The 27,742-nt window shown below is 43.3% G+C and overlaps 1 protein-coding gene across 1 annotated transcript; it reads left to right on the top strand.

The window, feature by feature from the left end:
- Window positions 1–27,742, top strand: SLC2A12 (solute carrier family 2 member 12). Its single transcript, XM_082757884.1, has 5 exons — window positions 1–257; window positions 7,066–8,388; window positions 23,771–23,893; window positions 26,173–26,305; window positions 27,457–27,742. Exons 1-5 carry the CDS (start codon window positions 140–142, stop codon window positions 27,551–27,553), a joined length of 1,794 nt encoding a protein of 597 aa, XP_082614010.1. The 5' UTR covers window positions 1–139; the 3' UTR covers window positions 27,554–27,742.

Below are 27,742 nucleotides of genomic sequence, written 5' to 3'. Positions count from 1 at the left end.
GTTCGCATTTGGTTTCAGCCAGCTTCAGCAACTTGTTGCCATGAGGAAAATAAGCCGGGCTGCCCTGGCTGGCCGGGGCAGGAGGGCTGTGCTCTGAGGGACCCGTGGCCAAGGTGCGAAGCAGGGCGCTGGAGCGGCGATGGTACCCGGGCAGAGTGCAGAGGACCTGGGCCAGCAGTGCCAGAAGATGGGAGCAGGGGAGGATGAGGAGGGCGGCAGAGGCAGCAGGCGCCTCCGCCAGCTGCCGGCTGCAGCAGGTAAGGTGGTGGGGCCGGGGGCTGGGTGCTACCGAACAGCAGCGTGCAGCTGGTGTGGATGTGGGAAAACCACATAGCACGACCCAGGGACTGCGGGCATACACACTGCCTCGGTTTCCCACAGAGCGAGAGGGCAAATAGGGGAACGACGGCTTTAGTCTTGCATCAGGGCAGATGTGATACTTTTCCCTCAAGGCCCATCTTTCGTGCGTGGGTTGTCTGTGGTGTAAATCCTTTCCTTCACGCAGATCAGCCACCTGAACAGAGAACCCGCCGCACCTGGGATAAGAGCAGTGCTCCAACCCTTGTGTGCTCGATTCAGCCCTAGGGACTGAAGTCCAAGGAGGCCATGTGAGCAGGGCACCTGCTCATGCTGGGCAAATTTTTGGGGTGGGGGCACAGGGACTCCCTGCTGTCTCTTCTACTCTAGCACTTCATGAGGGAGCAGGGTTTCTGTGCTGACACATGGAGAGATCAATGGCAGAATTTCTTGTGAAATGATTTTTGAGTGCTAAAGCTAGATTTCATATCTCTTCACTTTTGCTGTCACCCCCAGCCAGCGTTTTTAAGTTACAGTGCGGTTTTGCATCTCGGGTCCTTTCTACTGGCAATAAGATCAAATGAAAACGACACACAAATGTGACATTTCTCACCCACAAGATAGCTGTGCCCAAACAGGAAAGCGTTGTTGCAAGCCAGAAATTACTGTGATGTCCTGAGCAAGTTTTGTTCACGTAAAAATGAATGAACTGACTAACCAGTGCATGCTTAGATAGCACAGGCACAAATCCTTTGTCAGAGTGCAGTAACGATCAGTCCAGAAACATCTGCTGACACCTGGGAGCAGAGGAAGCAGAGGTTAATGAAGAACAGAAAGGCAGTTGGTGTGCAGACATATTTAACATTACCTAAGGGTATGGGGGAGCAGTGCAGATTGCTACAGGATGGCGTTATCAAAGGGAAACACGGCAGTTACAATAAACAGGCAGCAAAGCGACGGCTACGATTAGAAGAGTATGTGCAAGCTACACACTTGGCCTTACCCTCAGAAATTAAAGCGTAACCTGAGAAATGCGGTCACATTGTTAGGAATTAAGAGAAGTTGTTGATTCTTACTGCAAAATAACAAAACAAAGCCTAGAAACCATTTAATTTAATGAAGGGCCAGGCTGCCTGTTGACATAATGAAAATGCATGGCAGAGCGCTGAGAGGTGGAGAGATGGCCTGGCTGGCTCTGCCCAGGCTCTGCATTGCCCTATCTTTCCATCAATTCCAGGACATTTTTTTTCATGAAGTCTCAATATTACACGATGCATTAATCAGACTTATGGTACATAAAGTACACAATACCTCCCACCATTGCAGGAATTTAGATGCAGGAGAATGTGTGATACATTAGTTTCCTTCTGCCTTTTTTTCTAGCTCCGTTTACAAAATGTTTGCTTTGGGTTGGCCTTTCACACTTGGATGGCAGGAGTCATGTTTGTCAAAGAGCTATTCTGAAAATGGGATAATCATCTGTGTTGCAGATTCAAATCTATGCAGTGAACCCAACTTATCATTATTTTCTCACCTGTGCTTATTAACCAAGGATTGACAGAGCTTGATTTCACCTTCCAAATGTCTAAATATATCAAAGAATCCCTAAGGATTTAAAAAACATATTCTCTCTTCCTGAAAGACAATGTCTTTCCATTCCAACTTGAGACATTTCTCACCTCAAGTTACTCTGAAGTCAACAGAAGAAGGCACCATGTAGGAAGAGATTGTGAATTCCCCTCCTAGTAAAATAGATGCATTTGCACAGATTACATAAAGAAGTAATCTCCCCCTGCTCCAACTCAGTATGTTTTTCTATATACATCATGTTCTCTTGAAAGAAGGAAAGGGAAAACTGCACCAAAGAAACCTTAGTATCTGGACTGATGTGGAACATCATGCTGTCATGAGGATTTGAAAAGAGCAGACATCTCTCACAGCTCTTCTGCACATGAAAGGGGGAAAGAGCATTGTTTCCCAGCTTGAACTGCTTGCAAATCTTTCCTGGCACAGATCATTTATCCGTAATGCTCATGAAGCGCATGTGCAGACCAAGTATTTCACCTTCAGAAAGGCTGCATTTTCCCAAATATGTTCTTGAAAATAAATAGAAAAGAGCACACCCTTACTAGCTTGGCCCCATCCAGTCCCATCAGCAGTACACTGCTATACTGCAACTGCTCTTGCTCTCCTTTTCAGGAACAAAGAATAAACATTTCCAGCAAACGTTCTTGAAGATAAGTTTGTTTGCCAAGTCGTGCTGCTTTTGACCTGAGTAACAGTTATGAAAAACCATTTTGTTTACATGGAGAAACTAAATAATAGACTTTCCAATCACTTGTCACATACCAGCCATGCACTCGTCAGCCATGGGGTTTGTTGCAGGCAGAAGGAGAAATTTCTCTGGAAGCCATCATTAAAATAGTTTGTTCCCTTGGGTTGCATACTGCCATGTATTTTGCAGGCATCTCATAAAAATAAGAGGAATATACATTTTAAGAAACTTTTTTTTTTTTTTTTAAATGCATCTGAACTGCCAGCAACTTCATTAAAAACGACACTTAAAAGGACTGTGAGTACAACTACTGCAGTATGCTTTATCTTGAATTGTTAAAGCAAAACATGCTGAAGTCAAAGAGAACTTTGTCTGGAGGAAGACCACAAAGTAAAACTGAGCAGAGTTTTCAGGGCTTAACTTAGCAGGCAGTTTTGAGCAGGCAGGTCTTAGGTACACCAGTTACAGCAAAACCTCCTAGTGATATAAGACTGTTTCTCAGCAGAATAATGCCTGGGAATGACAAGTTGGCTGCTGAGTCTGTTTCTATCATTGCAGGAAGAAAATCTGTCTCCCTCTGTATTACAGCAGAACCTGCTTTCCACTCAGGGGTCCTCTTTAAATACAGCCCGCAGCTACTTCTATACCACTGTGGGCATGTGTCACCAGCAGACCAACAAGGGTACCAGCTGATCCAGTAAAATACAAACATGAAGACATCTGTCAAGGTGCTGCACTTGGAGATGCAAAAAGTATATATGTCCTTGAGTGCTACCCTAGCAAATTCCAGGTATCCAAGCTCCACCCCCAGCTTGTAGAGTCTCTCTGATTAAAAATAAATAATCTCCTCCATTGCATTGCTCTAAGGACAATGGGCTGGGGAGAGGAGAGTCTGGGTTATAAGGAACAGTGCTGGTGGCAGACTCCTTTAAGATATTTGAATTGCCACTGTCATTTTGAGTAAGAAACTGGAACCATACCAAACTGGCAGTTGCACATTTAAAAAATTAAAAGCTGTGCAGGACACAGAGCTCAGAGCAAAAATAGGAGACACAGCCCAGGCTGTGTCCTTAAAGTTTTTGTCCCATTGTTATTTAACATTTTTCTTAGTTACCTAGAGGATTTGAGGGTGATAAAGGTAATAGGTGATTAATAAATGAGATATATTACTGGTTGAATGAACTTAGGATGGCTTGTCCTGCAAGCAAATATCATGTCTGGGGTTCCTCTCAGCTAACTTTAGACATCTGCATCTGAGCAAGCAACACAGATTCCTTTTATAGTCAATGAAGAGAAATAGGCATCTGACCCATTTCAAATATCTAGAAGTACCTATTTTCTGCAAATGGTTACAGAAAAAATCTAGAGATGCTGCCTTTCTCTCAGTTAGGAAACTTGAACACGCCCTATGTGTTTTAACACAGCCAAACGCAAAGTAACTTTCATTCCTGGTTAGGATGTAAACGGTTAGGCCATATCCAAAGAAAACACACTGAGATCCTTGGAAAGAACTTGGTCATAGAAGAAATGGGTTGTCCTGGAGAGTAACTAGCTGAAAGTGAGCTCCTGTACACTGCTCTGACAATCATTTGATCGGTACTGAGCGAAATCTCCACCAGGAGCAGGACAAGAATTGAAAACTCCCATTTGGCACTGTGCAACCACTACAGCAGCACTGGATCCAGTTCCCAATTTATTAAAATTGATAATCTGGAGAGAGTTCAGAGAACAGAGCTTTGAATACTTAAGGGACTGGTAAACTTGTAAAGACTCACAGGCTAAGTAGTTTATCCAGGAGACATCTGTGCGATGACTTGATGACAGGATATAATTTTGTACTCAGTGAACAAAGTTACATGCAGGCAAATGGAGAGTGAGATCTGGTGACTGGAAGTCAAGGCTGCAGAAATCAGGTTATGCAGAAATAAATTATAGATAATTTGAAATAAAAGCAATTAACCATTGTCACAATGTACGATTTAAAGTCATTGGTTTTCAACCACTAGCATTTTCTAAATCAAAGCTTAATATTTTTAATGACCTATTTCAAATAAAAATACATTTAAATGTGTCCAAAGGGTTATGTTGTGCTGTTCATGAGTATCAGACCAGATGACTACAATGGTCTCTTTTGGCTTCATAATATACAGATTAATCCAAAATCTTAGGTTAAATGTGTCAATGATGAAAATGCAGGGCTATCCAAGCAAGCACTGGTATCAACACTGAGCAGAAGTCTGGGCAGAACACTGTGATAAAAGTAATACAACAGTGTTGTATCATCATCTCTGATTTTTGGTCAGGGTTTATTGGAAGTGTACATTTTCCAGAGCTAGTAATGCACAGCAACCAGGCAAGTCAAAAATAGAAAGGGGAGGGAGAATTAGTTTTTGCAATGATAAAACAAATATTGCATGTGTACCTTGCCATAACCCATGTACTAACCTCTGTTTAAAACAAGTGCCATGCTCAGGCACATACACAACCATGTGTCTTTCACAGGTCTCTTGCCATCTGTGGCCTGCCTGCCAGCCTAGGGCAAGGGGCAGTGTGGGCTGATGCGTACTGGGGGTGCTCAATAACATGGGGCTGCTGCCTAGCTCAAAGAGAGCAAACCGAGGGCCAAGCAGGAGAGCTGATAGGCAATACCCGTCTTTAATGGGCTTACACATATCCTCTGACCCTGGAGGGATGGCTTATGCCCACACAGCTAAGCTCTGCTGCCTTCCGAAATAACCTGGCCTCCTGTGGGCTGGCTGCAGGGTGTGATGGTGGCCTTGTGCCACCAGCCAGGCCGTGTCCAGGAATTGTCAGCAGAGCGCGAGGTGGCACGGGGCAAAATCATGCCAGACACCATGCCAACAATGCAGTTGGATACATGGCTCCCTTCCAGGGTCGGGACCTGGGCTCTGGCATTGTTTGTTTTAGTAGTACAGATATCCTGCTAGGCCGCTCTCTGCCTCCCCTTGACTGGTTTTCTTCAGAAATGCAATATCCTCTCTTAAATGGGACTGATCCTCGCCAATGTGCTCAAAAGTTACTGGCAAGGTACTTTCAGGCAGTCAGCATGATCAGAGAGCCTTAATGCCTTAGAAAAATAAACTGAAAATAAACAGTCTATGCTTAATTTTCTGTTGGGCTGTATACCACTTTCCAGCCAAGCTGGAAAATACTTGCTGCAGGAGAATTGACTGAAGTATGGACTCTGTTATGCTGCAAAAGCTACCTCTCTTCAGACACATGCTATCTCTCCAGCTAAGCAGGAAATCAGAAGTCAGTTTACTCTTCTCCTAGCTGTGATGCAGCCAACATCATGGTGAGAGGAAAATCACACTGGGAGAATGAACAAGACCAACAATAACAAACTAAATATTCCTCAAAGTTTAGGGTGCAAAAGGCTTCACAGTTAGTAGAACAGGATCAGTTAAATCTATCTTGTAACAACAAACAATGTATCATAGTTGCATAAAATGAATTTATTTTAAAGTGGACGTTCAAAGGCATATAATCTCCATTTGGTTTAGGTTTTCACCATCTGTTTTTTATTCCTGACATTGTGGCTGACCTAAACTATGCAAAATATCTGATCCTGATATTCCAAAAAATCTGAGATTAGTGATGAGCAAAGCCCAGATAGTTCAGAAATTTGTACCTCAAAGATTTGTTTCCCTCAAATATCTTGGCTGTCTGGATCAGCCTGTTTGTCAGTGCATATGTTTTAATACGGCAAAGAAAAAGAAATCACTGGTACCAGCAGCCATCATGGCATCTTCAGATGAAGCAAAGTAAGTGGTGAGGGGTTATTATACTACTGATTGAAATCAAGGTTGAAGCAATTTGGCTGGAAAATTATTGCTTTCATTGCCCATAGTAGACTGGTTGGGTGGACAAGAGTCCCGCAACTCATTACATGAAAAACCCTGAGAATGCCTCAAGGTAAAAATTGCTTTCTTACCAGAAGGTTACACTGTCAATACTGCCTTTTGCAATAATATTCTGCAGTAAAAGATCTAATTATTTAGGGCCCAACCAAAATCCTATTGACTTTTGTTTAGGAAGATGAGGAAACTAAAAACATTAATTATTATGATATGCAATCACATGAACTAAACATTATATAAATGTATTTTTTATATATAAATACTAATAATTATAATAATTATTAATATTACTAATACTAATATATATATATTATAATACTAATACTAATATACTAATACTAATATACTAATACTAATACTAATACTAATTATAATACTAATACTAATACTAATAATACTAATACTAATATATATATATATATATGTATATATATATATACTCTTTTAAAAAACAGCATTGTATATAGCCACTGCTGCTGGGTTTGTATGTACCTAACTTCTGCCTAAAAGCAATGAAACATTGTTAGGGCTGGTATACCAAAAAACCTTATTACTGGTTGTCAGAATGTTGCAGAAATCATGCTATCAATTTCTTTTTCTCTCTTATTTCAGGCTGTGGAACATTTACATTTCTATCTTCTGCCATTGCTGCTGTAAGTGGACTTCTGATGGGTTATGAGTTAGGCCTTATCTCTGGAGCACTTCTTCAGATGAGCAGCATATTAGCACTCTCTTGCAAAGAGCAGGAAATTGTTGTAAGTTCCCTTCTTTTTGGCGCCTTATTTGCATCCCTTACGGGTGGATTCCTGATAGACAGATTTGGAAGGAGGTTTGCAATAATTATTGCATCTTCTTTACTTGTGTTGGGAAGTCTGATTTTACTACCCTATGAATCGTATGGGATACTTATTGTGGGACGGATTGCCATAGGTATTTCCATATCATTATCATCAATTGCGACATGTGTATATATTGCCGAGATTGCCCCACAGCACAGAAGAGGCCTTCTTGTATCATTGAATGAACTCATGATTGTGATAGGCATTCTCTTTGCCTATATTTCAAACTATGCATTTGCCAGCGTATCTCACGGCTGGAAGTATATGTTTGGCCTTGTGATTCCATTAGGTGCCTTGCAGGCTATTGCAATGTATTTTCTTCCTCCAAGTCCTCGGTTTCTTGTCATGAAAAATAATGATGAAGCCGCAAGAAAAATACTGGAGAGACTACGGGAAACTTCAGATGCTACTAAAGAACTCACTTTGATCAAGTCTTCCCTGAAAGACGAACATCAGTATAGTTTCTTGGACCTGTTTCGTTCAAAGAACAACATGAGGGCGCGAATGTTGGTGGGGCTCACACTAGTCTTTTTTGTGCAAACAACCGGGCAACCCAACATTTTATTCTATGCATCAACTGTTTTGAAGTCAGTTGGGTTCCAGAGCAATGAGGCCGCCAGTTTGGCTTCTACTGGAGTTGGAGTGGTTAAAGTGGTCAGCACAGTCCCAGCCACGTTTTTTGTGGATCAAGTTGGAAGTAAAACTTTTCTGTGTATTGGCTCTTCTGTTATGGCAGTATCATTGGTCACAATGGGCTTAGTGAACCACAACATACACGTGAACTTCACCAATGTCTGTAGAAGCCAGTCTCCAGAGGATTCCTACCTCCAGAGACCAGGAAACCTCACTGGTGTCACCAATGGGAGTCTCAAGGACCTCTTCTCTAGTATGGCTTCACCAGAAAGACTCTCCTTTGACACACAGAGAAACCCTGATGTTGCCAGGACAGGAGAACTGAACAGGACTACCCTGGCAGAAGGCAAAAGCATGATGGGATCTCACACAGAAAGTGGGGAGGTTCCCGTTGTCCTGAAATGGCTCTCACTGGCCAGCCTGCTTGTTTATGTTGCTGCCTTTTCCATAGGTCTTGGACCAAGTAAGTATTTCTTTTTTTTTTTTTTTTTTCTAATTCTTTGTAATGATTTACTTAACAGTGAATTAAGTGCTGGGATGACAGTGTTTTCTGCTAATACGCATCAGCATTATCACAGACTGTCCTGGTGGGCCCAAGGTGTATTTTTTGGGAAGAGGTCCTGCCCATTTAAGGTCAATGGTCTTATCTCCCTTCAGTTCAGTGAAATTAACTGTTCACCTCCCGTGAAGTCAGAAACTGGTGTGAGCTTTGTCCAGCAAAGTTACAGGGCTCCTGCGTATTTTTCCTCTTCGTGTTCTGTAGTGTTGTTACACAGGGAAGGTGAAGATGTAGGCATTTGCTGCTGCTAACCCATAAATCCAAGATTATGATGAGCTCTTGACCTCTGCATGATAAAACACCATTAAATCCACAGAATGGCAGCGTGCCTGAGTCCTGTTGAGGATCTGGCCCCCTGGCTGTATAACAGCCTTCAGATACAGTTAGGGAATATAAAGCATCATAGTTCATGAGCAAACTTAAGTATCGTCGTCATCATCACTACCTGTGCTTCTATGAAATGGAAGAACATGAAGGAGAGTCGCTGTGCAATGGAGGCACTGTTGCAGATGCTGTCACACTTGTCGAGGAGACACTTCTCCTGAGGAGAACATTTCTGCCGTTCCCAGGCACTAGGAACTAAATCCCTTCATTTTGTTTTGTCTTGTTTTGCTTTAATAGGACTTGCATATTAATTTACTTTGAAGGGGTTGATTTTTTAAGCCACATTGCAAAAAGCACCTGCACAGAGTCCATTATTTATTAACTGACTTCATGTGCTCTTGTGCCCTGGCTCAAACTTGACTTGCAAACACACTGTACTCCTGCTGCACTATTATGATAAAAAGCTTCCACAAGAATAAAGCCCAACAATTGCACTAACAGCAACTCTACCCTGCAGTATTTATTTTAAACATTGCTCACTGGGAGAGCTGCGTGAGATAAACATCCATTGCCAGGGCAGCAAGCTCGGCTGTGTTATTGCAGCATTGTTTCCTCCCTTGCAGACCATCTTGGGGCTAGATTCTGCTTTCAGTGACACAAGTCCAAAACTAGGGGTGCAGCCCTGAAAAGAAAATATTACATTAGCTTTTCCTTGGGTGTTTCAAAAGCACAGTTAATGACCCTCAGGGCAGGAGCACTGCTTCAGGTTTGGACTGAAGTTTTGGGCTCTTGCTGAAATCAGCTTTCCTGTTGACCTGGCCGTAAATGTGCTCCTGGTCATTTGGGCAGGCCCGATGTGACGCTAGTGATAACAATGCCTGCTTCCTTGGGGGCTATGGAAACCAAGGTGTGTGCCATGCTAATCTGAGAAGTCTTTGAGGCCCGTGTTTGTTCTCTGAAATCTTTCTTGACTGAGAGCACAAGTCAAGAAAGTCTCAAATGGCAAATGGGGAAAAACAGGCACCATCTCGGCTGCAGCTTGTTAAAATCATGTGCAATTAAGCCATGGTGCATCTGCATAGGAAGTGAAGGCCGGGGCCAGGAGAAATACAGGTATTTCAAAACACAAACACACACTTGCAAGACAATTCCCTAAATTTAAAAATACAGTATTCATTTAAAACTGGCAATGCATAGAAAACACGAGGTTAAGAAAATCAAGAAGTTGTTGGAATATGCAAAGGATCTCTTGTGGTTGGACAGTCTGGGTTGGGAAGGAGGTTTTGGTTTGTTTCTCATATTCAGCCTTCAACATCTGTTGCTTGGAGTCCAAATCCTTGAATGTATTTTAAAAGCTTAGATTTCTTATCCTCAGTGTGCCTTTCTTAGTGTAAAGAATAAGTGGGCCCCTTCGCCTATATAAAGTAAACAGTTTTAACATGTTTATGTTATTCATCTCTAAATCTGGTCTGTGGTCTGGACCAGACCAGTTGCCATTGTCTGCTCTGCAGAGAGACGAGGCATCGGGGTTACAGCGCTGCTTCCAGCGCTCACCGCCCACCACGGCCAGGCAGTGCCTGGGGACAGAAGCACTGAAACCAAGCACAGTTGTATTTTCAGTGCTCATGTCTCCTGCTCTGCACTACATCTGCCTGTTCTGCTGGCTCAGGTGGCAGCAGTGTTGGGGATGTGTCTGTTTGTGATCTAAAGGTCCCATCAGGCTCTTCTGGACAAACTGCAGAGAGGTTCTTGTTCTTCCCCTCTTCTCCGCTGGGCCACTTTTGGAACAAATTCAGCCACTTTATTTTGAGTCCTTCCTGTCTGATGTTTTGCAGGGATAAAGGAGAGCCTGTGCAGCACCATTAGGTAAATGGCACACTCTTCATAGGGCAGAGCTTGCAATCTGAGCTCTTTTTATAAATTATTTTTTTCCTTTTATTTTCTTTCCTTTTTTTGGGGGGGATTCTAGCCAAAGAGCTAGTTGCAATCCAGATTTGCACAGCTGGCATTCGTAAATGTTGCATTTTTCCATGATTCCTCCTTTGCTTCCAAATTACATTAAGTAGATAAATTTTTTAATGAACCAAAGATATGCTAAATATATTTATTGCCATTTATCAAAGCACTCATGCAGCAAGCTGATGAGTGCTCAAAAACAGGCCATGAGCAATAAAAGCCATTTCTGCATTACAAAAGAATTCACAGGCAGGTGAGCATCTGTTTAGTTACTTTTTTGATTCAGGGGTGCTCTGTGTTTATATCAGCAACCCCTAGGCAAGATAAAAGGAGCATTTCTGTTGCTCTGTTATGGATTAATTATGTTTGATGAAATGCGATCCAACTGCTTGTTCGCACTCAATTTCACGCCATCATAAGGACGTTTTGTAGGTGCAACAAATGAGTATTGCATCATGCTCCAGAACAGCACATGCTGTTTCTCCAGTGGTGTTTGCAGGAGCACCTCCAGGCAGCTACTAGCACAGGGGACTCACTTGACACACATCTTTGTCTTGAGTTACCTTTGCTTTATATCAGAAAAGTGACACGAGGATGAATTTTTCTCAGTAGGGAAAGATATCTGTGGAGCCCATGAGAAATCTCAATCTGGCTGCTACGTGGAGGGCGAGGAACACAATGAGGGCTCTGTGCTGCATCCAGTGAGTGTTTGCAAAGAGGCTTGCTGGGGCCACAAGAAGTCTCAGCCTCACAGAAACAGCCTTGCCATGCCTTGCACAGGGAGCAGTGAGTGCAGGCAAATGGCATGAGTGCAGTGTGGAAGTAGATCACCAATGCGTCACTGAAGCTAGGTGTGGCCCTGAAAATTTGTTTAACATAAAGAAAACACAGAGAAATTCTTCTAGTCAGGGCCGGGCCCACATATAACCATTCACTAAATGGCACAGAATTAACTGAAATAGTTGCAGAGCATCTCATTTGCAGGTTCTCTGTTCAAAACACTTGGGGGGAGGGCAAAAATAGGGGTCCTTTCTTATAAAGAAGTGTCACCTCCTTCATGGATCACCACTGTATGGTGGAACATACCAAAATGCAGAAACCAGGAGAGCCAAACTCCTGGAGTATCAGACTTATTTTCCAAAATAAGGCTGTAAATGTGGGACTCTTGGAGTCAGATGGAGCATATGCAAGAGAGTTTTCTTGCTTAAGAACTGTAGGGCACCTTCAGCCTTTCCGAAACAGAGCAGGTGGCCAGAACCCTGATGCTTCCCTCAGTGACTCAATGAAAATTCAGATTTGGGTGTCAGATGATCTGCTCCTTTTGCATCATTAGGATCAAAAGCTAAATATCACTCATGCATGGACAACTTGCTTCCATGTTTTCCTATATATCCATGGAGGTCTTTGCAAGCATAAGCCCAGGGTTTTGGCACTGGGTGACCTCACCAATAAGCTGGTGAAAGAGAGATGTAGCGCATTAATACAGGAATGCAGTGTGCTCTGGAACTAATCCTCTCCATCCAACAAATATCAGAGGGGCTCCAACAAGTCCAAGGCCTGGAAGGAACTCACTCAGCACTAACACAGACTGGACCCAAAGGGCTTTTGTTTCTCAGGCTTGAATTTGTTCTAGCAGAAAAAATATAAGAGCAAAACAGGACCTCCCAGTGGTTTCTTTACAAATCTCAGGTATCTCTTCACATATAACACAGGAGTCCTGCATGCAGTTCAAGGGAAGAGATCCATGCAGATCACAGGGATTTTTTTTTTACCATGGAATGGGGAACACTTATTGAGAGAGGGATGTTGAATGCATGCATCTGGATTGAGTCTATGGCATTGGTGCCTTGTTCAAAAGAGCTTTTTCTTCCTCCTCTGTCAGTCCTTAGAACACATTTCTGTACAACTGCAAAGTTGTTTAGGCAGCTGGCCAACAAATGTCAGGATAATCTGCTGGTGCAAATTGCATCAGCTCCGCTGACATCCCTGACGTTCATGCTGAGAGTGCGGAAATCAGTGAAAGTACTTTACACGTAGGACTGAGGGGCATTTTTTTTTGACAGAAGCCATCCTCAAAACCTGCATGAAGTCCATAGGTATTTATCCCTTTGTGGACCCATGGCAGAAAATGATGTGTTACTGCATGTCCCTGAGCAGCAGGCAGCTTTGTGCAGCTCTCTGTAACCAGAGGCTGAACTCTCAGAGCAGTTCTCTTGGAGGCCATCACAGGATCCTCTTCTGGGAGACTTCTCAGAGCTGCTGGGATGCCCTGACCCTGAACACTGAAAGACCACCCAACACACACAGAGCTGTGGATGCCACACTCCCAGCAGGGATCAGTGCCTGCATCTGGAGGAATGGGGCTTGGCATAAAAAAAAAATGACACATATATCCATCTAGATAGACATAAAATCTAAATATATATATATAGTTTTGTGATGGACAAATAAATGCATAATAGACTCATGGGGGAGGATTTAGAACTTACGGAAACCTTGCTTTTCTGCATCTCTCTTATAGTCCCATCAAAGCACAGCTCCTGTAAGTACGTGCTAATAGGACTAGCAGTACTATGGTATTGATTAAGACCTGTTAAAGAGTGGAATAAGTTAAATATGAGATGTGTGGGACCAGGGTTTGAGCACCCATGTGATCCTAGGGCGGGGAAAGATGGCAAGCCACCAAGATACCCTTGGGTTCCTAGTTTAACACTAATGAAATTCCTCCCATAGGAGGGACTGTGATTTCATGTCCCCTGACGTGTGCCCCTCGCTAAGAGGGAGCAGTGACCACGCTTTCTGGCAAGCCCTGCTGAGATGCACCATCTCATTGCAGTGGCAGCTCTCTGTGTGGGGCTGTCAGCCCCATGAGGAACAAAATTCACATGGGGACAGCAGCGAAGACAAGCCCCCGTTGAGGACAAATCATAGAAGCAAATATTTACTGATTAAATCCTAATTCGGATCGACAGATGCCTGTTCCTAGTTTAAATCTGGGCAGATTTGACGTACTGAGTATATCGGAGTTAAATTTATATCAGCTTGAATGGATGCTTTAAAACTGAGCTAATTTTTACCTAAAATGGAACATATGTTTCAACACGCTTAGACTTACACATTTAACCAATGTGAGAGACAGGCTCCTCAGAAAATCAACAGAAGGAAATATTCTCCCCACTTATGGGGGCTTTCAGAGCCCTGCTATCTGACCTGCCATTTGGAGCAGCCCTCCTTTCCTCAGTGGCTACTGAGGGGGCTTAGGGCGATCAGGAAGCTAAATTAGAATTTGCGATGGCTTTCCCATGTGAAAACTGCCTGTTGTGTCTATATTTTGTTGTGAGTTGTTGACGTCATCCAAATGCAAAATTTTATACCTGTGTTGGGGACAGTAGGGAAGGTGGAAGAATGATGAAAATTCAAGGGTTTGCAAGAAAAGTGAAATCTGTGGAGGTGATGAAGGAACCAAGTCCCTTTTTCAACCTATCACTCTCCTAATGCAATCTTATGTGGCAGTCTTTCTTTATGCATTTTATCAGATTAAGCAAGCCAAAACACAGACCTGGAACATTTTCTGAAAGCCCAGAGAATCATGCTGAAAGCAAACATAGTCCACTGGACTTTGCCACTGTGATTCATAGATTAATTGGCTACCTGAGGTAAAGAATGATTCATTAGCATGGTTAAATGCAGAACATTTTCTATGTCTTTCTCTTCAGTCACTAAATGCATCTGTAAGAAACCTAGAAAAAGCTGGTTTCACATATGACACTGAACAGCCCAGGTACTTGATCCCAGAGGTCATATCTCCTGTCACCCATTTGAGCCAGACCACATAGGACTGTTTTTTCTCTGCAACAAAATGCTCCTGGACCTACTCTTGGTCATCAAATGCCCTACCAGAAACTGGAAAACCTTATGGGAAAGAGAACTGTCAGTATGGAAATTCTGTCAGTGGATTTAGTTTTTTGTCCTTCTGCTTTCTAAGCCATATGGCCTTACACTAACATGGAAAGCACTGGTAAAAGATAGGGACGACTAGAATTCACATCAATATTTCTGCCATTAGAACAATATTTCAGGCTTCTACAAAACATGTGGTTATTGTATTAGTTTATAGTGCACATAAATTTGATGTTAACAGGCATTCATGCTCGGCAATGCCTTGCATGACAGTTGTTTGCAATGCTTTATTTTCGAGCTTCTACAGTTTGCAGAGCAGCTCTGGCCTGGCCTTAAATTTCGTATAAATGAGCAGCATCAATTTTATACTGTTCTGTGGTTTACTCTGGAAAAGGAGATAGTGGTGGGGATTAAATTAAGTGCTCAAAATACACAAGTGCTTAAATGCTTTCTTGGATCTGAACCAGAAAAATAAGCCTGGGAAATGGGCATGTTTCACTGCAAATCACTACAGAAAGTCTTATTTTTGCTAATTAAAAATGATCTTGGATTCTTTATTTTAAGACAAGACTCCTAGTACTTTGCATTTGTGCTGAATCATCACTGGATGCATGCATACATGTGGTTTGAATATGACACTTCTGGCATTTATCTGGCTCATTATTCCCGGGCTATTCAAATGGTGCCTTGTGTGGCCTTTATTTCACACACTGTCTGCACTAAGCTGCAGCAGAAAGACAAGGCACAACAAAATGAAGAATAAAGAAAGGATTGTGAATTGTCCACTCGTCCTATCGCCTTGTCCTGGACAAGGTTTATCTGGAGCCACTTGTTAGCAAGTCACTTCACTCAGGAATCAGTTTGTGTTTTCATGGTATGATTAGTAGAAGTGAAACGCGACCCAGTTTAAGATATTTTTGGATAGTTGGATGCTGAGTGGTAGGATTTCAACTTGTAGGAGATGTCCTCTAAAGTATCAGCCAAATAGGTTACTCTTATCTAACTTGATAGGATCTACAGATTTGGGAGGCTTTTTTAAGTGTAAAAAATAAGACAAAGATGTTTTTGCAGTGATGAGACATGGAAATGCCAGCAAGAGTTTTCTCCCTAATTATTTCAGAGCTCCATTTTGCAAGAAGCAGAGTAGCCTTGTTCAACACCGAGACTTCCTATGCCTCCGTAATGACAGGGCTCCAACCTGCCCGTGCTGAGCACAAAATCTGGCCCTGGGAGGACTATCTGGAAAGGTGGATGGCTCCCTGGCTTTTGGCATACTCTGCCGGACTTAAACAGTGATTGGAGCCAATATTCTGATCTTGGTGCTCTGATTATACAGATACATCTCTGCTAATGGCTGTATGCTAATAAGCCTATTGACACAAAGGAACTACTTGACTTAAGAGGAGTGGCTTCAGTGCATAAAATTAGCTATACTTATGAAATACCTTTTCAATTCAGATTAGTTAGTAGCTTCTGGCTAAAATGAAGTGCTCTACTTCAAGAAGACCCACTTTAAAAAATCACATAATGAGTATTGTTGTGATACTAACCAGTAATTGAACCTAACAATCCCTGTTTGTTCCACAGGGGCATTTTCTTCAGCAAAGTGGTTCATTGTCAAGTGGATCTCGCATACCATCTTGTATTTGCTTTCATATGCTAATCGAGGCTGCCTATCATGAGCCGAATTTGCCCTTCTCATGTTGTAGGTCAAGTGTTACATTTAAGCATTCGGTAAATAATAGTGGCCTTTGATAATCATATCAAAGATAATGAAGGATTTTATAGTAATTTTCCTTGAGCATGTTCTTGCAGGGAAGAGCACTGTGACAATGAGATCTGTGAAAAAGTTTATAGGACATATGTCGAGTTTCATAACACCAGCTTACTTTTGGAGAGAGGGCTTGGAGGAATTTTTTTTAGAGGAAACCTGATTTTTGACCAGCTTCATGCAAAAACTAGAACTGTTAGAGGACTTCAAGTGCCAAGACAGCATTTCATTTCACTTGTAGAGATCATCAAACTAAAACAAGCCTTTTAAATTATCTATATATATATATATTGGAAAGTTAAAAACATGCAATCATGTAGCTTACTGGCACTGCTGGGGAAGGTGGAGATTGGCAGCCAAAGTGCGGAGGGGTTGGCCAGGTAGGAAAGTCATTGCATGAAGTTAGGTGATGTTTTTTTGCTTAGGCACTTGAGTTCCCGTGTCACACTGAGCTCTGGGAGGAAAACCAGGAAGATTTTCTTAGAGAGAAGGGGGACACAAAGAGGCACCCATTTTCTGTTGCCTTCAAAAATCAACTCCAAGCATAGAAAATTGTGCTCTTATGAATGAAGTTGAACTGAAAGACACCTTGTGGTGGGTGGGTGAAACCACCTCCTTGCCACCTCCTGCCAGCACAAACCAAAGCAAAGCTTGAGCAGCAGCGAACAGTGAGGGACTTAAATGGATCTAAAAAAAATGGATGACAGCAGTCCTCTCACTAAATAAATTGCTGTTTTACAAGGCTATTTACCCTTTCCAGTTGGAACTTTCTGGAGTATGTGCACAAATCTCTATTTTGCAAGAGTAAAGGCTTACATTGCCCCTAGTTGCAGTGTCCCAACAGCTCTTTTCTGTTGTGCACCCCCTCGAGGCCCCACATGGGCCCTTGATACTGGAAAAACAGGTTCATTTACCCCACCCCAAATGAGTAGTTTCTCATCTCCATACTTTTTAGAAGTGAAACATGTTATAATCAGAACTAATTCATGCACGATTTCCTCGTGGATTAGAGCCTCTGGCTTCCGCAGTCATTCCTCGGCAAATGCCTGAGAGGATTATCCTAGATTCAATATTCTGAACAAATAAACACCTACAAACAGCAATACACACTGCAGGTTTTAATTAAAAGGCCATTTTGAATGACAATATGTGATTTATGTAGTCAAGCATGTTCTCCCTTGAAGGCCTGTTTTCATTTTTCCCTTTTTCTCTCTCTTCTTTCCCTTCTGCTTGCCCTGAAAGTTGTTCTGTCTTGATGGATGAGTGCCTACACAACAGCGGATGAGAGACAGAGACAGTGGCTGTGAAATCCATTTGCAAACAGAATTGTCATCTTGTGTATCAGTTTAAATCAGCTTCTGTTAGGGGACCTGAAAAGAGGTGAAGATTAATATATTTTTATCTATCTACACTAATGATGAGTGCTTCTGATATTGCTTCTGATATATTTGCTGCTGAGTGCTGTTGTTGGGCAAGATGGACCCCAAATCACCTTCACTAAGACAATTCTGTTACTCCTACATCTTTATACTTCTCTCAGTTCTTGCCCAGCAATCATTCATGTGGGAATCACCGATACAAGAAAACTTCTTGTTCGTGTCCATTCTTTCAACATGAAAGTAGGTGGACAGTAATTGAAGGTCACTGCAAATAGACTTAAGAATATATTGAACTATTGAAAAAGAGGTTTTGGGGGAAGGATGCCTGGGGAAAATCAGAAATGATGCACATCTCACTGCCCTCCTCTTCAAATGGCCCAGACAAGAGTGGAAGGAGGCAGTGCATTGGTCTCACAAATGAGGCCTCTTCCCCCAAAACCTTCCTGTGGCTTGAACATGAACTGGAGGAGTCATAAGTGAAGGGTGAATTCCCTGTCCTGCCGTGAGGCTTCTTAGAAGAGGCACATGCAAGTGTTCGGCCTGACTGCTAGTGATGCAAATAGTTTGAACTGTGGATAACTATTTTTATGTACTTTACTGCATCCTTGGAGATAAAAGGATGAAATCCCACTTGTCTTAACATGTGTTACTTCAGGGAGTCAGCCTAAAGGGTTAACCATTAGAAACAAAAATGTAGTATACCAGAAAAAAAAAAAAAAAAACGTAAGCATTGCCACACCACATCAGCTCCTTTTGGATCATCCGTGGTGTCAGGCATCTTGCAACCAGAGTTGTAAAGCTGCTCAGAGAGGAGCAATAATCAAACTTTCAAGCACCTCAAAAGCCATAGGGTGAGGTACTTGTTGTCAGATAGAGCCAGAGGCATGAGGTCAGCTGAGGCTTCTGCCGAGCCCCTTATCTCTCAGCAGTAGAAGCCTTGAGCTCCTTTTCATGTGCACACATACGACCTGAGATCTGACTTAACCCTCTGCAAGCAAGCAAACCCTCTGCTGGCCACTCACCTGCTCTCTGAAGTAATGCAGGCTTGCATTCTCTCCATATCCATCAGTTACTAACTTTGAGTAGCCACTTCACTCTCACATCTCTCTGGCAGTGCCAGAGAGACAAATGGCTTTTATTAAATGGAGGCATTGATTTTTAAGGCCGGTTGGGATTGTTTGCTTTGGCCTCTGGCAAAAAAACTGTGGGCAGAATTTCAGTCCAGAAACCAAGTACTTGAAAAATCCGGTGTGTGTGTGCAATAAGCCTGGAAAAAAAAACGTGGCCTCGGTGAAGCCATGTCCTTTGCATTCCTTCTTCTTGTGGCAGCTTTACAGTTGCTTGCTTGCATCCTTTCTCAGGTTTATTAATTTGTTATGTGTTCTTAGAGGGTCTGCCTGCATTGCTGGTGGGATAATCCCTTCCTCGTCTTCCCTTGGACCTCTTGTTGCTAACAACCCAGTCCTCTCCTTTCGAAGACTTACATACTACGTACTTTTACCTACTTCTTTCCTAAGCCATAAACCCACTTAATCTCTTCCCAGAGTTTGTACCTCAGCAACTTGAATTCTTTCAACTATTCTAACAGCAGCTTCTAAATCTCACCACAAGGAACTTGCTCTCACACAATACAGGTACAGGAAAGGAAAAAAATGCTGAGCAGCAAATGAATAGCAAGAGAATCTAATATTTCATTAATGAGAGCTGCTGAGCAGCTTCCAATTTGCTTCTGCCTCCTGGCAGGAATGAGGTCAAAACAAGGACATTTTTCATTCATGTACCTTACTTGAATGTTGAGTACCCTCAAGCTCACAGTATTTCTCAGATGTTCTCAGATGTTTCTGCTTCTGTGATATGTCTGTGATTTATTGTTATTATTATTATTATTATTATTATTATTATTATTATTATTATTATTATTATTATTATTATTATTATTATTATTATTATTATTATTTTATTTACTGCATAGATAGAATAAAGAAGAGATCACACGAAGGTTTGAGGTACCTCTTTCCTTAAGACCCAAATATAAAGCTCATTAAATTGCCCATTTTGGCTCAAAGAAAAAGGCCACCCAATCTGTTACCCTGTCTCCAACAGTAGCCAGTAGCAGATGTTGAGAGAAAAGACATGAGGGAAAGCACATGTTGCATGCACAGCGTGTCCTTCTGGCTAGTTAACGGACTTCAAGAAAAATGTTGAGATTTTTTTCTATTGTTGTTTAATAGTCCTTGCTGGATCCTTTTCCACACATACAGAGAAATAATGTTTTAACATCCAACGTTTCATCATTTTATCTCATTACTGCTTTTCACATCTGAAGCATCCTGTGAAGGTGAGCTCTAGAGTTGAAATATGCATTGGCTGAAGAAGTACATCCTCCCATCTAACAAATGTCCCTGCTCAAACCACTTAGCTTCTCTTGGTTTGTGTCTTGTTAAATGCAATGAATCACTCAGTTGCTGATTCATTGAATTTTTTAACTGTGCTGTGCTATTTCTTTTATTTGGTTGTATATATCTATTAAGCTTCTAATCAGGTAACTTAAGCATTCTCCATACTGTCACTACAGCAGTTACCCTTACTGTCCTGTTAATTTACTTACAGAGATCATGCTGATTCTAATACCGTTCCCTTTTTGAAACAAAATATTATGGTAGAGTCTTTGATCTTCCATTCCTACAACAATACTGGATTTGAAATGGTATAGTCAATATTCATAGAATTATAGAATCACAGAATGGTTTGGGCTGGAAGGGACCTTAAAGACTATCTAGTTCCAGGGACACCTCCCACCAGACCAGGTTGCCCAAAGCCCCATCCAGCCTGGCCTTGAACACCTCCAGGGATGGGGCATCCACAGCTTCTCTGAGCAGCCTGTGCCAGTGACTCACCACCCTCAGAGTAAAGAATTTCTTCTTCATATCTAATCTAAATCTACCCTCTTTCAGTTTAAAGCCATTGCTGGTTGTCCTATCACTATATTCCCTGAAACAGAGTCCCTCCCCAGCTTTCCTGAAGGCCCCCCTTAAGTATTGGAGAGCAATATTACAGAGCATCTTTGGGAGAGTTACATCTTGAACTACTTCGGCTCCTTATTCCTTTAGTGTCCCCTTGACTTTGTTTAGAGGTGAATGTCACTCTCCTGGCCAAGTGTTTGTTGGTATACCTGAATCCTCTGCTCTTCCTTATCTGGGCAAGGTATTTCAGTGCATCGAGTTTCTGTAATACTTACTCAAACAGTTGACCACTTTCTGATCCAGAGCAAAATTTTCTTTCAATTAACTACATCTGTGTATGCAGTGGGTGGCTTTTCTTCTCCAGATTTTGCCATAATAAAAGATGGTTCAGCTGTACAATTTCTCTTAACTGCTGTCAACACACGATTCCCTACACATCAGTAAGGGTGAGTGCTACCTGCAGCCACTGCCCGAACAGATCCAGTGGGTGTTGAAATTAGCACAGGGTCTGATGCTGAGCCCTTAGCCTCATTTCTTACCCCCACCTGAATTGGAAGGCACCAGCTCTTCCCCCATGCATTCCATGAACAGCAGCCAAGGGCTGCCAAAGCAGACACCGTAAACTATCGCGTGTGTGCAGTGTGGCTGCTCCTGCAGTGCTTCTGCAATAATATTAGATTACACAGCAGACAGAGAGGCGGTTGCAGTGGTAGCAGGACATTATTTGGACCCTGTTTTCAAGGTTGGGCTGTTTTCCCCTGTAAAATGTAGCTGCTTAGGTTGGTGGAGGTGGAGCACCTAGTTCTCCTTGCAGTGACTTTGGGAGCATGCAGGTTAAATTTCCGCAGGACAGCGTGCACAGGGTAGCAGCAGTCATTGTGAATGGGAGCCTGAGCCTAGTTCCTGGCTTCCCAAGAGAAAGCCACATCCCTTCTGTACCTACAGCAGCTGCTGCTTTTTGGCAATGGTACAGATAATAAAAACAATCCCAGAGAGGTGCTAAAAGCAAAGAATCGATCGTTATCACTGCCTCAGCTTGGGAAAAGGGATAAACATAATGTAATAAGTGTCAGATTTCTACAACTGCTATTTCTTTGGGGGGAAAAATCCTTTCCACTCTTAGCCAGGCAAGCAGAGGTCAGGGGCATGCCAGAGGAAGCAGATACCATTAGCAGACATAAAGAACAGACCTGGTACGTTGGCGAGGTCTGTCTGGACTACATAGCTGGTTGAAATAATAGCAGCTAAACACTACTCTGGCTGATGCAGACGCTCAAGTATTTGGGTTTGTTAACAGGAAAACACTGTGTTTCAACCCCTTAGACAAATCAGATTTATCCTGAAAGGGCCAGTCTGTCCTTGCAAAAGTGTGTGGTATTGGAGATGTTGCAGTGTCATATATTTCAGCCACATGCTGTCCCCAGGAACAGGACTAGCTGGCCTGACACTGAAGAATACCTCCTGAAGCCAGTTTTACTTCTTCTTTTCTTTTTCTTTTACTTTCCTTTTTCCATCCTGTGTAGAGACAACACAGAATATGTCTAAAGCATTTATTTAGTGGAAAGTCTGCCTTGTTAGCAGCAAGTGTATTAAATTTGCTGTGATCCAAGTCAGATAAAAAGAGACCTCTCTACAGCTATTTGTGTGTGATGACTGCGTGCCACTGGGCTATGTGCAACAGCATCAGGCTGGCACGCACTGCGGTCTTGACTCTCACTCCTACTTCTGGACTAACATCACCACATTGCCAGGTCTCCCAGTGTGGGAGGGAACCTCATTATAAAGAAAAAAAGAGGAAACAAAAACAACAAAGAAAGAAACAAAGAAACAAAGAAACAAAAACCCTGGGTCAGCTCCAAAAACTATTGTTGAATTTGAGTCTGTGGTGCAAAGAGATCTAGAGCTGAGATTGCTTGAATCTGCTCTGTTGACTCAAGAGCAGTCAAGTGGATTTTTTTTTTTTCTCCCATTTCAGTCAGTCCTTTATAGTCTCCTTCCACAGGATTTTTTCTTTCTTACCCTCACCAGTACAGTCACACAGGAACCCTATATGCCCCCGAAGGGATAATGCAACATGACAGATGGCCATACAGGGTCCAGTTTTACAGTGTAACTTCACTGCCCAGTGCACGCGTCCTGAGGAACCTCCCATCTGTTATCTTGCATGAACACTTATCTTGCTGAAACAGTATCACACAGGACTGATCTATAATGCCCAAGGGCCTGAAGACGCAGTTCATCCACATGCACTTCTTTGCTAATGTGCTGGTTGTCTGCTAGCCCACTACCTCTCCACAGAGCAACTTCTTGCTAATTAATTGTGTTTATGAATTAGAGGAGATGTGTTGGTTGGTTTCTTTGTCCTAATAACCAGGAATAGTGTAGAAATGTGGGGTCTTTTTTTTTTTTTTTTCTTGCTCTTGTTGTCAAGGTGGCTACCCAGCCAGTTCTACGTGACCAAATTTGCTTTTGTGGACTAGAAACACCAGCACTGAGGTCACCTGTGGTGTGGTGTGACATGAAGGAGCCAAAACTCAAGACCTCTGTCTTCATTTATCCCTCAGAGATCCCATTAATATGTAGCAGAGAGCTGGAACAGCAGACATGCCTTGGCACGGTGGGTTGATTTATAAGGTGGCATAAACAGCCAGCACTGCTCAGAGGCCCAGGAGTACTTTGGTTTGCTGCCTCAGCCCCATCAGCATTATGTCACTGGAGAGTTATTCAGCTGGCACTCCCTTTCATCTGCAGATGTGCTGTCAAGGCTCACCTCCCGCAGGCCTTTCACATTTCCCGGGTTAGGTCCGTGCTGGAAGGGGACGATCGATGTCCTGGTGCTGGCACTGCTCAGGGTGGGCCTCAGGGGGCTGGGCCCACTCACACTTCCCCAAAACCGCCTTATCCTGCCAGGCAGCTCCATCTGAACCCACCTGAATGTACAGCAAGGAAAGCCATCCTTTTCAAGATATTTTATACTTTTTCTTCCATTTCAGTGTCTTGGCTGGTCCTGAGTGAAATTTTCCCTGGCGGGATCAGAGGACGGGCCATGGCTTTGACATCCAGCATGAACTGGGGAATAAACCTCCTCATCTCCTTGACGTTTTTGACTGTCACTGGTAAGATTTCTCTGTGTCCTCCTGAGCTGACATTCTCTTCATGTCCATGACAAATCTCCCCTATGCAAACAGCACTGCTAAAATTGCAGCCACGGTGTCCCGGGGGCTACATGCAGAGACCCGCTCAGGTGCCATTTGTTGGTATCACTTCACTGCCTCCTCTACACCTTACCGAGTCTGTGCTACCAATTCTGCCTCTCCCGTGGACCCTACAGCAGTGCAGTCGTGATTAGTGGAAGCCCCTTCTCCCCTTCACCCCCCTGTGGTGTGTGTGGCTAGACTGGCAAGCAGCTCTGGACTGCTTGGCTTCCTTATACCTTGTGTGCTTGCCATGCATCTGTGCCAGGGCTTCTAAGGGTGCAGGGAGAGGAAGGGATCATGACAGGGACTAATGCTGTCAGAGCACCTGGAGGATCAGCCCTGTGGGCTGGGAACCCCAACATTTAAAAACAACATTTCATTACTAAATTGAAAATACACAATATTTAGGATTTAGTCCTGCTCCTTCTGAAGTCAGTGGAAGTTCTGCCGGTTCAGATCCATCACAGCTTTTTGGATCAGAGTTTTGTTCCCCCCCCCCGCCCCCCCCCACCGGGGGAAAGGTAAAAATGTTTGGTGTTTTAATTTGAGAAAGCAGACTACCATGGAATAATTTATAAACTAAAGATAAACAGGGAAAAAGGTTAAATGCCAGCTTTGAAATTCATTGATTGGCAAATAGTGTTTTCTAGTTTTGCAAATTTTGGTTTTCAATGTAACTCTGAAGAAAATGTGATGAAAGTCAAAATAGATAAGGGCACTGAATTTCCAGGTTTTCTTTAGCTCTGTGTTACTCAGCAACAGAGGCAGAGGCAGACAAGCAATTGTTATCAGACCCACAAGGTGATTTCACCCTGGTATGTATATTTTGCAATGGATTATTTAATACTGTGATCTATGACTAAAATAGGCTTCATATTGGCATTTTTTGAGAGAAAGATAATTTCTTTCTTGATAAAAATTAGGACAAAATATGCCAGGTCAAATTCACCGTGTCTACTCTAGTAATTTAGCTAGATCCATGGTCCCCCTCAGAAGCAAATCTTTCAGCTGTCCCCACTCCCCACACTTTGGTTTGCATCGCAGAGCAGCCCTGAACTGCTTTTGGACAAAATCAAGCTGGAAAATGAACCGTGAATGCTCTCCAGTTGCCAACACTTGTTCAGTCCTTGGGTCAGACCAGAGCTAAGGAAACATCCCCAGAAAAAAGACAGTGCACACCTGGTGTCCTTAGCATCAGCTGTTTGACCTGAAGGTCCCCTCCTGTCATGCAGCACTGCTTGTTAATGTACACCTAGCTGTTGCTCTGGTCTCAGTTACAATGAATGTAAATCTACAGTAACTCCGCTGGCTTAGCTGGATCTAATCTGGATTTATGAAAGTGTAACTTCAAGCTAATATAAGTTCCTAGTCTGTAGCAGAAAGGCAGAATTGGAAATTCTGTCTTCAAGCAAATTTAGGTGGTAGTTATTGTGGTCAGCAGGTACACGATGTGGAAGACACTGACTAGAAGAGCAGCTTCAGCTGCATTTTTTAGCGCATGGCACAACTGGAGAATGTCTCAATTTTCTGGCTTAGTGTTAGCAGGGGAGAAAACTAAGGGAGCTGCAGCAGCCTACACACACTGGACTGTCCAAGTACATGACAGTGGCAGCCAAGTCCATCCCTTCAGGCTGAGGACGTCTGCTCCCATAGACCCAAAAACCCATGAGTCCTTGGCTGGCCCCATTAGGTGTTAAGTCTTCGGCCACAAAGCCGAAGAACCCACTGATGCAGAACCCACTGCTTGCAGTGGAAATCCTGGGAACTGACAGGCCTGGAGGATTAACTGGAGACAACTGCTGCAGTGTGAAAAAATGCTCTTTTTGCTCCATGAAAGAATTTGCAACAAAACCAGACACGGGTGGAATTTCAAGGCGCTTGTGACCCCTGGTGCCCTCACATGAAACAGCAACAATGGCTGCTCAGTTTTCATCCAAAGTGACAGCAAACAAAATAAATCAATGGGTTTATGCTAAATGGGTCAGTGTGGGCTCCTCAGTTTTCTTTCATAAGGACTATTAGAAAAAGCAAAAGAATTTTTCTTTTTCAAATTATACCCTGGCACAAATAAAAGGGACAAGAGAGGGCCCAACTTCTTTCTAACTTCCCCTGTGATTTAGGGGCTGTGTCCTAAACAATTATGGCAGCAGGAAAAAAAAATAATTGAAAATTAAATATTTTTTTTTCTTCCTTTATAGAGCTTATTGGCTTGTCCTGGGTGTGTTTCATTTACACAGTAATGAGCCTAGCATCCCTGGCTTTTGTTATTGTGTTTATACCAGAGACAAAAGGATGCTCTTTGGAGCAAATATCCATGGAACTAGCTAAAGAGTAAGTACCAAGCATGTCTGTGTCCTTGTGGTGTCAGGGAGACAAAGCCTCTCAGTGCTGTGCACTAACAGGAAAACAAGTTAGTATTTTGGGTAAAATCACGTTCTCCCAAGGCTCAAGCTTACACACGCTGATCTCTGTGGCCAAACATTTTACTGTTACTGAAGGACCAACCCCAAAGTGATGGTGGTTTCCAGCATCACTACTGAGTGCTTGAATCCACAGCACGTTTGCTGACTGGCATTCCTAGAGGGAAGGGGATGCTGCTCTCCTCTTTGGGCTGTGTGTCTCAGCTTGTGGGCAGGAAAAGGGAAGGAGAGAGACCGTATGTCCAGTACTTCAAGACACCATGTGAGTTTTGACAGCTGTTTTAGATGGGGAGTTTTTTGTGTGTTTACTGAGCCCTGTGGCTCTGGACAGTAAGAGTCCTTCCTGCGTGTTTTGTGTCCCCACCTCTCCAAATGAAAAGGGTACCAGCAGTGAGAGGGTGGTGGCGATGGGTGCCGGGTGCCTCTCCGCACGACCCACTCTGGCTATTTTTGTGTGACCTGACTCCACTCGTTTATGTTCAACAGCAGCAGCACTCACCACCTCCAAATGCAGGTGTCACCAACCCTAAATTAACCAGCAATTTTTATTATCTGTGTGGTGCTGCCCTCATCCTTTCCAGTTGCTTTTAACCATTAAAATACATTAAGACAAGATGACACATCCCCGCTGTTTAAAACGCAGCACTCTCCTATACGCCCTGCTTTTTTGGACTAGCCTCAGAAGTCTCCAGCACAAAAAGCTAGAGAAACTACAAGTTAAAAACATTGATGGGGGGGCCGGCCCGGCTCCTCAGGGAACCCCCCCATACCCCAGGGCCGCCCCCCCGAAGCAGGCCCGGAGCCGGGGCCTTTCCTGGCCGGGCCTCCCGGCGGCGTCGCCCCAGGGCCGGAGCGAAGGCGGCAGCGCCGCCTGGCGGGCGGGCGGCCCGGAGCCAGGGCCTGGGGGCCGTGGCTGCTGTGGGGTTTTGTTGTGGGGTTTTGTGGGCTTTGGAGGGCTGCTGTCCTGACCGACAGCCGAGCCCGAGGCGGTGGGCGAACGCTCTGCCCCCTGCACTAAGTGTTAATTTGTAATTTGTCTCGAGTTTTCCTTTTCTTCTCCAGGAAATACGCGAAGACCCCGCTGTGCTGGGTGGGCCAGCGCAGGGAGAAGCTGGTGCCGGTGGAAGTTGCCAAGGGAGAGAAAGAGCAGTTCTACTAGGCTGGGGCAGCCAGGGCGGCCCTCAACAAAAGACTGATCCCAGACAAAAAAAAAAAATAATAAATGCTGACACTATGATGGGGTACATGGTATCTTCGCTATATGCAGGATAATCTCTTTCATTTCTTAGTAAAGCTTCTGTCGGTGGCAGTTTACAGCCAACATTAAAGATTGTTGTAGTTTATAACA

This window comes from Aythya marila (genome assembly GCF_965140915.1).
Source record: "Aythya marila genome assembly, chromosome: 3".
In the NCBI taxonomy this organism is placed as follows: domain Eukaryota; kingdom Metazoa; phylum Chordata; class Aves; order Anseriformes; family Anatidae; genus Aythya; species Aythya marila.
This window is presented reverse-complemented; position numbering and strand designations above follow the sequence as displayed.